Source organism: Corapipo altera, unplaced genomic scaffold (genome assembly GCF_003945725.1).
Source record: "Corapipo altera isolate COAL_440 unplaced genomic scaffold, ASM394572v1 62, whole genome shotgun sequence".
Lineage (NCBI taxonomy): Eukaryota > Metazoa > Chordata > Aves > Passeriformes > Pipridae > Corapipo > Corapipo altera.
In genome coordinates, this window is record NW_020884894.1 from 4,034,850 (window position 1) to 4,049,252 (window position 14,403).

Consider the following 14,403-nt stretch of genomic DNA (forward strand, 5'->3'; position numbering starts at 1 on the left):
ACCGTGGCTCAGTCTTGTTTCTGTAGCTGCCTGTGCCAGGGTGAGCCTTTCTCTGAGCCGTGAGAACAGGGGAGGGAGGGAGGGAGGATTTCTCAGGCTGTTTTGTCCCGTGGCCCCACAATGGCATTAGCCAGGGGGAGGATAACGAGCTCCAGCAAGACAAAAGCCAGTGGCAGAGGTTTGTGTTTCACCCTGCCACTGGGTGATGCCCAGGGCTCAAGGGGGAGGCCCCAGGGGAAAGCTTTGTGGATAAATCTGCTGAAATCTTTCACAATCAAGTAGTCTGCCCAGCTCCTGCTGCAGTTTCTTCTTATCCCTGCTGAAATTGTTCAAAATTATATAATTCCCAAAACCTGCTGCAGCCCCTGGTCCTGGAGAGGTCATGGGTTACAGGGTGGGAGCAGGAAGGGGGGACACAGCTGGGCCTCCCCAGCCCCAGGTCATTCTTAGTGTGTTGGTACTAAGATGCAGATCAAGGGAATGAGGTAACATCCCCAAAATCCTGCTGGGGAGGAGCAACTCCCGTCATCTTAGCTTTGGACTCCTGGCCTCACCTCCCTGGGGCAGAACAGCCCCAACCACCCTAAGGGAGAGTCTGCGTCTCCCCAAGTCCCTCAGCAATCCCAGACTATGGAAGCAATTTGTTTCGTTACAATTTGCAGAATGGGTTGGGCAGCCCCCCAGGGGCTACTGGGGGGCTCCACATCACAAAGTCAATGCAAAACACTGGGATGTGATTCCAAAGTGCCTTTTCTTACACAACAGCTGCAGCAGGACACAACTCCTGACCAGCACCAGATGGTTCCCAGCTGGACCATTCCACACTGGTGAGCAGAGCTTCCTCCCAGCAGAGGGAAGATGCCCTTGGAAAAACCACCACAAGACTTTACACAGCAAAATGAAAACTTTCATCGTTTTATTCTCGACTGCAGCTGTTTACAGAAATATAGTTGCGAGTATACAAATGTCCCAATAGAAGCAAAATATTTTTTTTTTTTTTTTAATATTCAACAAGTTATCACAGGAGAGCTAAAAACATAGATGCAAATAAAATATCCCCTCAGAGACAAACTGAAAACACCGGGAATCAGTGCTTGGAAAACCCCACCTACGAAAGCCATATACACAGAACTGCACGAAGGAGTATCTGGTGCTACTTTCACATTGCAGGACACAGAAGAGGCAGCTCAGTGCTGGACGGTGCACCCAGAACACCTGGAACACCTGCAGACAGGTGAGGTGCAGCCAGGAACAGAGGTTGGAGCTCTGCTCGGAAGGGGTTGGAGTTTACTCAGCATCAGCTCAGATGGAAATAGTTCAAATCACCTTGTTTTATCCAGAATAAAAGAGCTTCAGGAATATTGCAGGCTGCTAAGGACACTGGAATGTGATCCCAGTTCTGCAACACTCAAAGAGCCACTTTCAAACAAACTTCCCTCCAGGCACTGTTACCCCAAACAGCTCCTGCCCAAGGACACTCAGGTCAGGCCATTCCCAGCTCCCAGCGGAGCAGCTCCAGGAGCCAAAACCAAGCCAAGGCCATTTACCTGTCGCCTGAACACAGGACCCTTCCCTAATCCCAAGCCTGGAACAAAGCATGCAGCTGGAATGCCACCCAGTGGCTGCTGGGTAAGGGAGCCTTGGAACCTGAACCTCAGATTCCTCACCCCATCCCCATCCAGGGAATGTTACCTGGCAATTTAATGAACTGTAACAGCAAAAAGGAAAGGGCAGAGATTGGCCCTGCAAACTCCAAGAGAAGAAATAAGGACACTGGCTGGCAGTGTGCTGGAGGTGATCTGATGAACCCTGCGCCACAACAACGCCTGATCCACCCCATGTCAAATTCCAGTAGAGCACACTGGATTTGGCATGAAAAGTCATGGTGGACACAACACACCCCATTGATTTTATGACCTGCATTTTACAGCATGAAGCTGTGTCAGGGGAGGGTGAGGCTGGATAACAGGGGAAGGTTCTTCCCCCAGAGGGTGGTCAAGCTTCACTGGCTTTCAAGGAGTTCTCTTGAAGTTGACTGTTGCAATAACAATTCAGATAAAAAATACTTTACAGACTCCTGCCCCTATGGGAATAAAGAGGAATGGCAGAGGAAGCTTCTCCTCCCTGATCCAACACAGCCAGCTGAGCAACAGGGCCCCTTTGCTACACAACAAGGACCAACATATCTGAGTGGTGTGAGCCCAGCTCCTCCACAGCACAGCCACCACCATTCCCTGTCTGCACGAGCTGCTGGGAGATTGGGAATGGGAAAAGTCCTGCAGGGGCTCAAAGGAAGCCAGACAGGAGCTCAAGGATGCAGGAAGCCTGGGCTGCCACTGCACTTCCACAGCCCATCCTCAGACAGGCCTCCACTTGCTTGTCAGTTCTACCCTAACCCATATCTGCAAGTATTAATAAAAATATATAAAAATACAAAAGTGGCCACAGCTGTTCCAACCCACAGATTTCAGTGACATTCACAAGCAAAGCAAATTCTGGAGTCACGTTACCAACAGGGCCACACGTACAGGACTGAGAGGTGCTGAGACAGCTACTCATGAGTGACTACAAAAACCTCCTACTAAGGAAAAGGAATATTATTTCATGTTTATAAAAATGTAAATATAACAGTATTCTATGCATGTGTCTAGTTATTTATATATAATAGATATGACTCCTCTATATACATATATATAATCCTAGAATATACAGGCAGTGCATATTTACATTCCTATACAGAATGTGAGAGGAAAAGCCTCTCCTCTTGTGTAACCCCTCTGAGCCCCCCACTCCACTAGAGAATTTTACAAGTTCCCTTTTACAAGAGTTTGCCCCCTGCTGTATTTTTCTTTTTATCTAAACACATTTATCCCATTTCCAACCCTGACCCTCTTGCTCATCCTGGAGCAGTGGGCACAGACTCCCTGCACAGGGCACCACAACTGGCATAAATGGGCTGAGCACAAACACAAAGGGCTCACAATCTGCCCCAAAAGACTAACTAAGCCCAAATTAAAACAAAACCCTTGAAAAAACACAGCATCTCAGTGCTGTTTCCTTTTAGCTTCTAAAGAACAGAGCTGCTCCCAGTCTTCTGGACCACAAAACCCACTGACTCCTTGAAAGTCAATTTTGCACTAATGAGAAGTCACCAGCGACCAGTGTTTCCTCTTTGCATCTTCCACCTACAGCTCAGAGCATGTCAAGCAATTCCCTCTCCTTGTTCCTGCTTCTCCCACTCAGACAGTGCTCCCTGCACTCCTCTCATGCCATGCCCTCAGAAAAGGAACCAAACAGTTTGCCAAGCAGAAGCACAAGAAATCAGGAATAAAAAACTGTTCAGACACATTTTCCTTTTAAAAATTAGATCCTAAATCAAACTCTCAAAAGAAACTTAAAAAAAAAAAAAGTTGCAACTTATCTAAATGAGGGGAATGTCCACTGACAGAGCTGCCCAGACTTGGCACTTAAGTGAAAAACCTGCCAATGTTTAACTGCTCAGGCCTTATTTTATCTTAAAACTACATGGGAAGCAACCACCCTGTCAGTGATTAGAGGTAATTATAATAAATGATTGGAGATTCAACATCCACTTCAGAACTGCCAGCCTGGAATTGCTTCTTGAACTAGATTTGTGTTAAAATAAGAGCAAAGCATTTGGCTCGCTGAAAGATCAGGCAGTGAGGAGGCAATTAATAACAACTTGCTAATTAAGCACAAAGCACCAGTAAGGCCCTGCCAGAAGAGACATTCAGCTAAAACTGTACATTAAGTGTTGGGGGTGTGATTTTTGTGTCTCTGTGCACACTCACAATGTAAAAGTGGCCGAGAGAATGTGCGCGGACATGGGGCTGTGCCTGGCAGGTTCCTCTCCCTAAATCCTCACCTGTGCCCACAAACTGTGCTCTGATATCCCCCCACAGAGGCTTGACTTACAGAGACTAAAACCTCAGGATCTTCTTTCTCAGCCAAAGGGACCAGACACAATGCCAGCAATACGTGTGCTCCCAGAGAGCAGAGGGGGAAACACAGGGATCAAAGCAAGCAGATAAAGCTCCACTGACCAATCTCAACTGCTTAATTACAGAAGAAAATGCTCAGGACTCTGGTAAAACACAGATGTGGCTCCTGTGACATCCTGCAGCCTGTCCTTCAGCTCTTTTTTGTCTGATCCAATCCCTCCATCCTCTGAAACAGCTCTGAGCACGTGCCAACCGCTGAGCGACCTCTTCAGTCACAGACAAATACTTTTTGTAACCAAATCACATGTTCAAAGTGTTGTACATTTAAACATTGACCTAAAATGAACAGGTAAATCTAACACGAGGAAAGGAGGTGTTTCCAGAAGGGAAAAGTGGGATAGCACAGCCCTTGATTGGTTTGTTTTGTACACCTTTTTCTCTTCTCTTCTCTTCACAAGCGATCTCAAACAAACCCACAATTCAAACATACTGCCCTGGAGCTGTGGCAGTCCTGGGATGAGGTTCTCTTCTGGGCACCCATCCTGTTCCATGGAGAATTGGTCCCTGGTGACTTGGCACTGACCAACATACAGATACACCCCTTCGGAACAACAAACAAACTGAAGCAGCACAGAGTGAATTGATCATTCCTGTCACTTCTCCTGTGTATGATGGCCCCAGGTGACACCCAACAGCTTGTCCTGGGAAATGTATCCTGCAAACACCATCAGTTCCTTTTCCAGTAACTGGCTACGGACTTCCATGGCCCTCTGGAAGTTGTTTCAGTCCATAGTTCTCAGTCTGAGCCCCACACAGCATTTGGTCACTGCTGTGAGGGTGCTGCTTTCGCATCATGAACCATTACAAGATGTTGTTAATATTTTGTCTTAGCAGGGGAAAAAAACCAAAAAAACCCAACAAATCCACAAAAAGAAAAAAGTCTGGTTGGGGTTAAAGCAGCTCTGGACATGATGCAGCAGGGAATTTGTTTTGTCATGATTAAAATTTTCGAAGTTTGAGCATAATTATAAATTAAGAGTTAAAACACAGAGGTGCTAATAATAAAATATTAAATAGGCAATGAGAGTGGAGAAAAGCTGAATGGCTCATTCTGAGGGAAACCCCGATATTTCATATTTTGTATAATCCTAAATGCCTCTGGGTTTCCTTCCCAGACTGTGAGTAAGGGACACACCGAACACAGAGCGAAGCTTCTCATGGCCAGCTGGACCAACACTGCCTGATGGAATGGCGAGAGATGAACACGTTATTTATGTTGCAAAAAGTACTTAAATACTCAATAAAGACATAACAAACCCCACCCCACCCCACTGTTATCAGACGCCACGTTGTGGTAGAACATCAGACAAACTCACAAATTTACCACAAAAATGTGTGGCAAAAAGAATATTTTATATATATGTATATATATAAATTTTTTATATTTATGCCAATGTACTCACTCAGTACAAATAGCAAAATAGTTATACCATTTCCTAAATACAAAATATAGCTTTCCAAAAAAATGAAACACACATTAGATATAAACCATCCAAAACTTGAACGATTGAAAACTGTATTCAAAATTAAATGACCCAGAGCAGGTCTCTTTCTGAAAAGTTCCCTTCATATCGGCAAGAAGCCTTACTACTGAAAACGTAATTCAATGCCTCTCAATGAGAGAGAGAAAGAGAGAGACAGAAAGAGAAAGTGAACGTCGTGACAGACCCACAAACAGGGAAAATCCAGGAAAACCAACAAAAACTCTACACGGCTCAACTACGCACACAAGTTAAGGGGAAAACACACAGTAAACAGACTCGAGGAACTTAAAAAAAAAACCATTTACAGACTGTTCTTTTGTTATTTCAAATAACAAAAATGAAAAATGACGTGACACCAACTACACTCTACGAGGCGTTACGGCCGCCCGGGGAGCGGGAGGAGAACACGGATCTGAGCGAGGCTTTAGTGAGAGATCACAAACTGTCCCGAGAGTTGAAGCACCCAAAAAATTCACATGCCTCACAATACACCTGCATGGTCTGGAGTGGGTTGTTTTTACATTCGGTAACAATAGTCAATGATTTATTTCTGAATTAAACACGACAATCTAGAAACCAGACTTGGGGGCTTGGTGGTAGAAAAAGGAAAAATCACTTCAGAACTGCAATGAGCTCCACGTGCTACAAAGATGCAACAGCTCAGGACGAAGTGATGTTTTAAGAAGGCTTAAAAATGATGCAATTTGCCCCCTACTTGGAGTAAAGCCAAGCTGAAGATTTCCATCAGTCACAGTTGGAAAATGGCAGGTTAAGGGGGATTCCTGCGTTTAGAAAGTGGTGGGGAAATTGCTTCCTCCCTCCTTACTCCTTGATTATTTATCAAAGCTTCTACTGACTAAGCAATTTACTGCCAAGGATTCCTAAAAGCTGCTTCTGAGCTTTAAAGCCAGTAGGATATTTATGTATTTTCTTTAAAAACACAGTATGAAACTGAGGGAGAAAAGGAAAACCATGGAAAGGATGAAAGGGAGAAGGCTGGTTTGGGAACAGCTAATGAGACTTTACAGAGCTCTAACCCATCAGTCAGAGTGAGAGACACAGAGGAGTTCCTTCCTCAGCCAGAATGTTCTTTACAAGCTGAAGGTGTTTTAGAGGAGAAAATTTTAAGAACAACGGGAAGTTCCCCTTCATTTCTTCATTTTGCACAGCCACCAAACCCCTGCTCTATATACAGCTAAGAGATGTGGAAAATTTTTAATCGCATTCTCAGATGGGAATTGCTCACCTCTGGCTATCTACAGCAACAATTCTCTGCTTGGTTATATCAATATTTTCAATTAATAAATCGCAGATTTGGCTGTCCCACTCCATGTCAATTGTGAGATTCCATCACTTACTGACAGCTGAGTCACAGCTCATGTCAGAGGAAACTGCTGTTCCTGCTTCATGAGCTTTCCTAGGCAAAAAAGGGGATGTGAAGAAGGAAGAGAAGGGGAAAAAAGTAAACATGGTAACATGGATTACCTTCTAACAACAATAATAACTGACCAGATATGCTTTAAATTCAAAGAGCCCCCACGGTAATGAGGTTTAGGAACCTGGTAACAGCCCAATCCCATGCCCCAGTAACACAAAGCATAACTCCTCAGCATTATTGGCACTACAGAGCCCAAATTCCATGGCTGTGGCCCCAGGTCTGCCACTGGCCACGTGTGTGCTCTTTAGAGAGGGCCACTTTTCCACAGAAGCAATCAGTTCCACGCAGCCTAATCCAGAGTCGGAAGGTCTGAGAGGATCTGGGAAATCGTCGGGTTTTTTTCTTCACAGAATTTCTGCAGGAGAAAACAAGCAGAAAAGTAATGCACAGCTAACCACAGTCATCCTCTTACTGCTGTGTAGTGCCTTCATCTTCAAAGTGTCCCTCACAAGTAGCAGCAAACTGGGGGCAAGTAGCAAGAGAAGGTTTTGTGGAGATCTTAAAGCCAGTACCCAAAGGGGGCTTCCAAAAGGGCTGTAGAGGGACTTTGGACAGGGGCCTGGACTGACAGAGCAACTGGGAACGCCTTAAGCTGAAGGAAGGCAGGGTTACATTAGTTATTAGGAAGAAATCCTTCCCTGTGAGCGTGGTGAGGCCCTGGTACAGGTTGTCCAGAGAAGCTGTGGATGCCACATCCTTGGAAGTGTTCAAGACCAGGCTGGATGGGGCTTGGTCTAGTGGAAGGTATCCTCGCCCATGGCAGGAGGTGGGATGAGATGGTCTGTAAAGTCCCTTCCAATCCAAACCATTCCATGATTCCATGATAGGAACACAGCACTCTTTCCTATTGCAGGATCACTCTCCTTCCACCCTTCTGCCTTTTGCCTTTTTTTTTTTTAGAAAGTTTCTAACTCCATATACAAACCCCTTTAATTTAAAAAATTACATTTATCACTTAAGTGAAACTTGTGGGGGATTTAGGATGGCATCACAGTTAACCAGGGCCAAGTTACACACCACAACCCACACTAGATTCCAGAGTCCTTACAGTTCTTGGTGCTCATTTGTAGTCAAAGCCTCTTCCCCCCCTCTGAAAAAGGCACCCTCTAAAAGCAGGATGTTTCCCAGTAGCAGCTGATGCTGTCAGCACATTTCTGGCACAGCCTCAGCCTGTGGCACACTCAGGGCCTGCCATATTCCACCAAAACTTGTTTTCACACTACGTTATTATAACCCAGGGGGCAAGTTCAGAACACTTCAGACTTGAGGTGTTTGTTTTTTATTCAGTAAGTCTCAAGTTTTTAACTGCAGTCACATTTCATAAGCCTGTCAAGCTGTCAGTGATCCACTCTCCTTCCTAACAAAATACTTCCTAACAAAAGGCTGTGACAGCAGATGACAAAACATATGAGAAGTGAACAACAGGCCTCAACCAACTGCTGCATACAAATTCTGACTTGGTTTAATAACTTCATTCTGGTGTTATAGTCTTAATTCAGCATCACTGGTGGTTTAGCTGACCTCTTAAAGCACAGTCATACACTCCAAGGTAAAAGTGTACTGTGCAAAAGCATAGGTGTTGGCAGGACAGAACCCAGACACTCAACCTCATCACTTACTTGCCAGATTAGAAGGAGCCAGCCATGTTGTTCCCCTGGTTTTGCAAGGACACGAGCAGATCATCAATTTTCTCCATGTTCTGGTTGGGTGCCATCGCCGGCGGCAGCGGTGCCGGCTCCGAGATCTGCTGGGACAGGAGCGCCGGCACCGCCGCCTGCCCCTCGCCCTGGGGCTGCCCGGGCTGGCCCATGGCCATCAGCTCCTCTGGCAGTGGGGCTGGCCCCGAGGTGAGCAGCTGGCCACAGTCTGGGGGCAGGAAGAGAACACAGGAACATTTCAGTGAGGGTAAGTCCAAACACACACTCGGGTACGACCACAGCAGAGCTGCTACAACCTGTTGTACCATCACCTGCACCTTTCACTTCTGGGGCTCCACAGCTACCTACAGACCTTTACAAAGAAAGGATCTACATCCCACAGAACTTGTCACAGAAGCTAGATCCAGACAGGAGATAGGGGAAACTGCACTTTAACCGACATTTTTCTGGACTACACAGCTTCCAAAATCCTGGCTTTCCTTCAACAGTGTGTGGACAAAGCCAACACGCATATTGTGGAAACCAAATCCAGCAAGAGAAATGCTCTCTTAAGAGAGCACAATCATTCCTAGATTAGATATTAAGGAGCAATTCTTCCCTGTGAGGGTGGTGAGGCCCTGGCACAGGTTGTCCAGAAAAGCTGTGGCTGCCCCATCCCTGGAAGTGTCCAAGGCCAGGTTGGACAGGGCTTGGAGCAACCTGGTCTAGTGGAATGCATCCCTGCCCACAGCAGGGGGGTGAAATGAGATAAATTTTCAGTGCCACTTCCCACCCAAACCATTCTGTGATATATGAGAATCACTTCCAAACTGCAAGCTCAACATAGGGCACCTGTCACTCACTGTTTTGGATGCCAAACAGGAATATTCCTGATGTCTGCTGGGATGACGCAGGGGAATTCTGCAGCTGGTTGATGGCACCTCCTGCTGTGTTGTGGAACAAAGGGGCCTGCTGCTGGGGAGGAGAGGCAGTTCCTGGCATTCCTGCCATGCTGTTCTGAGAGGAGTACATGGGAGACTGCTGCAGCTCTGGCTGGCTCATGCTGTTCTGCAGGGCAGACATGGAAGCTGAGGAGATGAACAGGGTGACTTGTTGCTCTTGAGAACTTGGGGATCCTTGGACCAGCTGAATCTGGGGCGAGTTATGGAAGATGGTTGGCTGCTGTGCTTCAGCCTGGTTGGAGCCAGGATTTTGGAGAGAAGACACTGGGGTCTGACTCTGGAATTGCATGGGCTGCTGCTCTTGGTTCATCGATGCCATGTTCGTCTGCGGATGGAAAATGGACTGGCCTTGTTGCTCCTGGTTGGTAACTGGGTTTTGATTGGGATTGAAAATCATGTTCTGCTTTTGAGAGGCCATGGTACCCATTGCGCTTTGATTGCTGAACATTATGTTCTGCTGCTGCTGCTGCTGCTGTTCTTGCGCTGGAGGACTGCTCTGGATAGCAACGATCGAATGCTGAGGTTGGAAGATGGCTCCTTGTTGGTTCTGAGGGATGGAGCTGGACTGGATGGAGCCCAACGACACTTGAGACTGAAACAAACCCTGCTGAGCAGGCTGGGTCTGAGGCTGCTCCTGGGGAAGCATGGAACTCTGGATATGAGATATCTGGGTCTGCTGCTGGAAAGAAGTCTGCTGTTCAGTGTTTGTTGCTGTCTGAAGAGAAGAAATGGAATTTGGGCTTGTAAAGAATGACATCTGTTCTTCCTGAGTGGCAGGGTTGCTCATGGAACTCTGGGAGAGGAACATGTTGGCAGACTGCTGGTCTTGAGGAACCGAGGAGCTCTGCAAGACACCCATGGCATTCTGCGAGTGGAACATCGGGGGCTGCAGTTGGTCAGAGGAGTTAGTGTTGGTCTGGTTGTGGACAATGGAATTTGAGCTATGAAAAAGAGAGCCTTGTGTTTCCTGTGATATATTCTGAGTATCACCAATAGGATTCTGAGAGTGGAAAAGCTGAGCCTGTGAGTGTGGAGACTGCTGCATGAAGCTTCCCGACTGGATCGACATCATTTCCCCACCTTGCTGGAACAGGCCCCCCCCCTGCTGCTGAGTCCCACTCGCCTGGACACTCATCATGGTTTTGGTAGACGAGAAGAGATTAACCTGGGACTGACTTTCCCCACTGTGCTGCATCTGAACCATGGTTTGAAACACAGAGCTCTGCATCTGCTTACTCTGTCCCGAGGCCTCTTCTCCATCTGCAGAATTGGATGCCTGGAACATGGCAGGGCCGTTGTTGGAGACCTGCTGCTGAGCAGGGGCAGCCGCCTCGCTCCCTGAGACACCGGGGGACGAGGAGAATAATTCACACTGCATTTGCATGTCTTCATTAGTTGATAACCCACTCATCATGTGAGAAGCCTGCTGGTACACCGGGGACTGCTGCAGGGCTCCGTTCCCCGACGTTGTGGAGGAGAACAGATCCGACTGCATCGGCGTGGCCGCCGGGCACATGTTCTGCTGGATCCCGATCACCATCGCCGCCGACGTCTCCATCGCCTGCTGCTGCTGCTGCTGCTGCTGCTGGGGGTTGGACAGGGAGTTCTCAGGCTGAGAATGAACGTTCTCAGCTCGCCCAGGCAAAAGGTTCTCTGCTCTGGAATGGACAGCTGTGTCTGAGGAGGAAAATATCCCAGGATTTACACTATTCTGTATCTGGCTGACCTGCTGAAAGATATCTGCATTCAGCTGATCTTGGACATCCTCACTGCTGTCTGAACCAGAGAACAGAACGGAAGATAACTGCTGCTGAGCTTCCAAAACCTGCTGCACCAAGTCAACGTTCCTATTGCTGCCAGTGGCAGTGTTGGTCGGAAAATTCCCAGCCTGGAGCTGCTGTATCGTGTTCTGTAACTGACTCACGCCGCTGGCCGATGAGAAGATACTCGATGAAATCTGCTGCTGCAAGGCCTGTGCTGGCTCTGAGAGCGTGGACTGTTGTTGTTGTGATGCATCAGTCAACTGTGACAGAGTCACTACTGTGCCATCCGACTGCAGCACTTCCCTGGTCTGGGAATCCCTCGTTTGGAACTGGGCAGCCTGCTGCAGTAACGCGTCGCTGTTCTGCAGCTGCCCCGGAGTGGACACTGCTGAGAAGCTGCCAGGCTGGGAAATGTCCTGGGTCTGGATCGTGGTCAGGGGCTCTGGGTTGTACACCTTGGGCTGGATTTGCTGCTGGTTTTCACTTTCAGTAGGTAAATGGGAAGCAGAAGTTGATATGCCAGACATGCTGTTTTCCAATGTTTGTTGAGTTGGTCCAACCACATTTGAAGCCTGAAAAGAGTAAGACATTGGGTAATTTATAAATGTAGTTGGGTGATGTTGATAAAATTTCCCCCAACCTCTTATGTCCAGGGAAGATCAGACGGAGAAGATGTGATGTCTGTGTATCTCTCCAGATACACCCAAACCAGCAAGCAAATGATTACCAGTGGAAATGGTAATGGAGTTAAGGCACAATTTAATGAAAGCAATGCTAGGAACTGATTAAAAGAATATTACAGTAATTTACTAGTTCTGTACCACAGCACAAAAAACATCATCATAGAATCACTATCTGAGTCTGGGTGCAGGAGCCAGGTGAGTTATCTAAGGAACTTGTCTGTTATTTTACTCCTGCTCTGTGATCATGTTTTACCAGGTTGATCCTGGACATGGCATTTTCCCTGTCTATTACTCTTCTCCACTATTAAAGCATGGACAAAGGGGCAGATGTAACTTGGACTCTCAAAGCTGCTGTTCTCAGCCTCCCACCAAACTCACCTGGAACGTGGGGGGAGAGCGTTTTTCTGCACTTACTTCCATTGGAGCCACATCTTCGTTCTTAATCATACTGCTTGGCATGAGTGGAGTTATCAAGGCACTAGGAAGAATGTTCACCTTCTCCAGGTTACAGCCTGAGGCCTTCACTGCTGCAGCCACAAATACAACGCATTAGATCACTTTAGCATTAATTTCAATCTCACAGAATCAATGAATGGTTTCAGTTGGAAGGGACCTTAGAGGTATCCAGTTCCAATCCCCTGCCACAGGCAAGGAACACCATCCACTAGACGAGGTTGTTCCAACCTTAACATTTCCACTAATTTTTTCTGGTCCACATAAAAAAATTACATAAGATATCCCAGATCTTTGCCATAAAGAATTAACCTTTCTGATTTCAAATACTGCTGAAACTGGGCTTAAACTAAACCAACAGGAAAGCCTGTAAAAACCATCAGTCCTTTCAAGTAAACTAAAGCATTAATCCTCAATGTAAAGCAACAGATCTCCATGCTTTAACCCAATTTAAACCTTACAATAAGGTGGCAGTAAAATTTCTGCACAAGTATATGAAGTGGGGAAGGACAGAGCAGAGATAAAGCACACGAAACTGTCTGACCTCTGGTTCATGATCAACCTGGAGCAAAACAGGCACAGGAATGAACTGCCACAAAAGAGCTGGTAAGCAGAAACCCACATGAGAAGGTAAACTCGGATTTATTGCATAAACTAAATGAGGATATGAAGGAACAGAAATAGCATGTTGTGTTCTGAGGAACAGCAGCTGTTCTCTAGCAGTTGGGATCTTCCCTCGGTGAAGCCTCCACACTAAATTAGATGGATGTCAGGCTTACCCTGTACATTAGTTATTATTTTCCTCATCTTTTCAATCTGGCTACTAGAAATCTTACCAGTCCTTTTCCCAGTTTGTTTCATTGCCCTACATATTTTTGCATATTTCTCCTCCAATTATTCTCTGCAGGTTTAAACTCATCAGATCTTGTATCATCCTCCCTAACAAGTTGTAAAGTCAACTTGTAAATCCATCCATGCCAAGACCAAGCTCTTAACTTCAAACATGAGCTCTGTGGGTCTCACCTGCAGCCATGGATTCCTATCACACCTGGGATCACACTGCTCACCTTCAACCTGCTTTTCCAGAGCAGGCTGTGGAAATTTCCAGTCATCTCTGTGCACCACTGGAGTCTTAACAGGCAACTAAGAGACATTTCCTTCCTCTATTTCAATACTAGAAGGATCAATTCACACTTAAAAAAAAAATTAGGTAAACCTAAAACTTGTTCTTTTGGAAGGAAATGACGAACTTTGCATGGACAGAATGGTCAGAAAAAAAAGTCCTCACTGATGGGAGTAAGCTGAAACTCCCAGAATTAACGTTTTTAACTAGACCCACTGAAAGCAGTGTCATTAAACCTATAAAATACAGCTTCTGAAAGACACCAAGTTGCCACATTTGTGTTTTTCAGTGCTCAGTCCTTCCCCACTACCAAGTTTAGGGGTAGTTTTGCCTAAATTAACACTACACAGTTTCTAAATCTTTTTTATTAACTGCCATCTTAGGCTTCTTTATAGCTCTTTACTTGCAAACATATTAAATTAAGATCAGACTGCAGGGCCTGAGGAATGAAAAATGGGGAGAAAATTTAATATTATTTTTTGCAAAGTTTTTGTTCTATATCCACTCATTAAAACATACTTAAAGGAATACTGTTATAAAATAAGTATTCAGAATCAGAGAACAAACCTCCCTGTTTGAACGGGGTCAGATTTTATAAGCACAGAGTTATCTCAGGATGTCTGATTCATTGCTCCAAATTTGAGTAAGAATTTAGAGTTAAATTATTAACAACACTGATAAGAATCAATTTAGTACCTTTTATAGCCTCTTCAAAAGAACAATGTTGGGCTGGGCTGGAGATTTCCTTCTTCACATTAACATTCAGAGTCCCAGCTGCTGAGACAAAACACATTGAGAACTTCCTATGTTAAATCAGCAAACACGCCAAAACCAAACA

General features: G+C 45.9%; 1 protein-coding gene across 13 annotated transcripts in view; it reads right to left on the minus strand.

Annotated features, from left to right (window-relative positions):
* Window positions 1-1,998: 1,998 nt before the first annotated feature.
* Window positions 1,999-14,403, minus strand: part of NFAT5 (nuclear factor of activated T cells 5) — a 37,800-nt gene continuing 25,395 nt past the window's right edge. For 8 of the 13 annotated variants that reach the window (XM_027647047.1, XM_027647057.1, XM_027647056.1 and 5 more), the window contains 5 exons: window positions 14,262-14,342; window positions 12,368-12,516; window positions 9,445-11,878; window positions 8,564-8,810; window positions 1,999-7,299 (listed from right to left, as the gene is read on the minus strand). In XM_027647047.1, the coding sequence (XP_027502848.1) occupies window positions 8,572-8,810; window positions 9,445-11,878; window positions 12,368-12,516; window positions 14,262-14,342 (2,903 nt within the window). In that variant the 3' untranslated portion in view covers window positions 1,999-7,299; window positions 8,564-8,571. The remainder of the gene's footprint in view (window positions 7,300-8,563; window positions 8,811-9,444; window positions 11,879-12,367; window positions 12,517-14,261; window positions 14,343-14,403) is intronic. The other 5 variants (XM_027647051.1, XM_027647053.1, XM_027647048.1 and 2 more) reach the window with 5 other exon arrangements.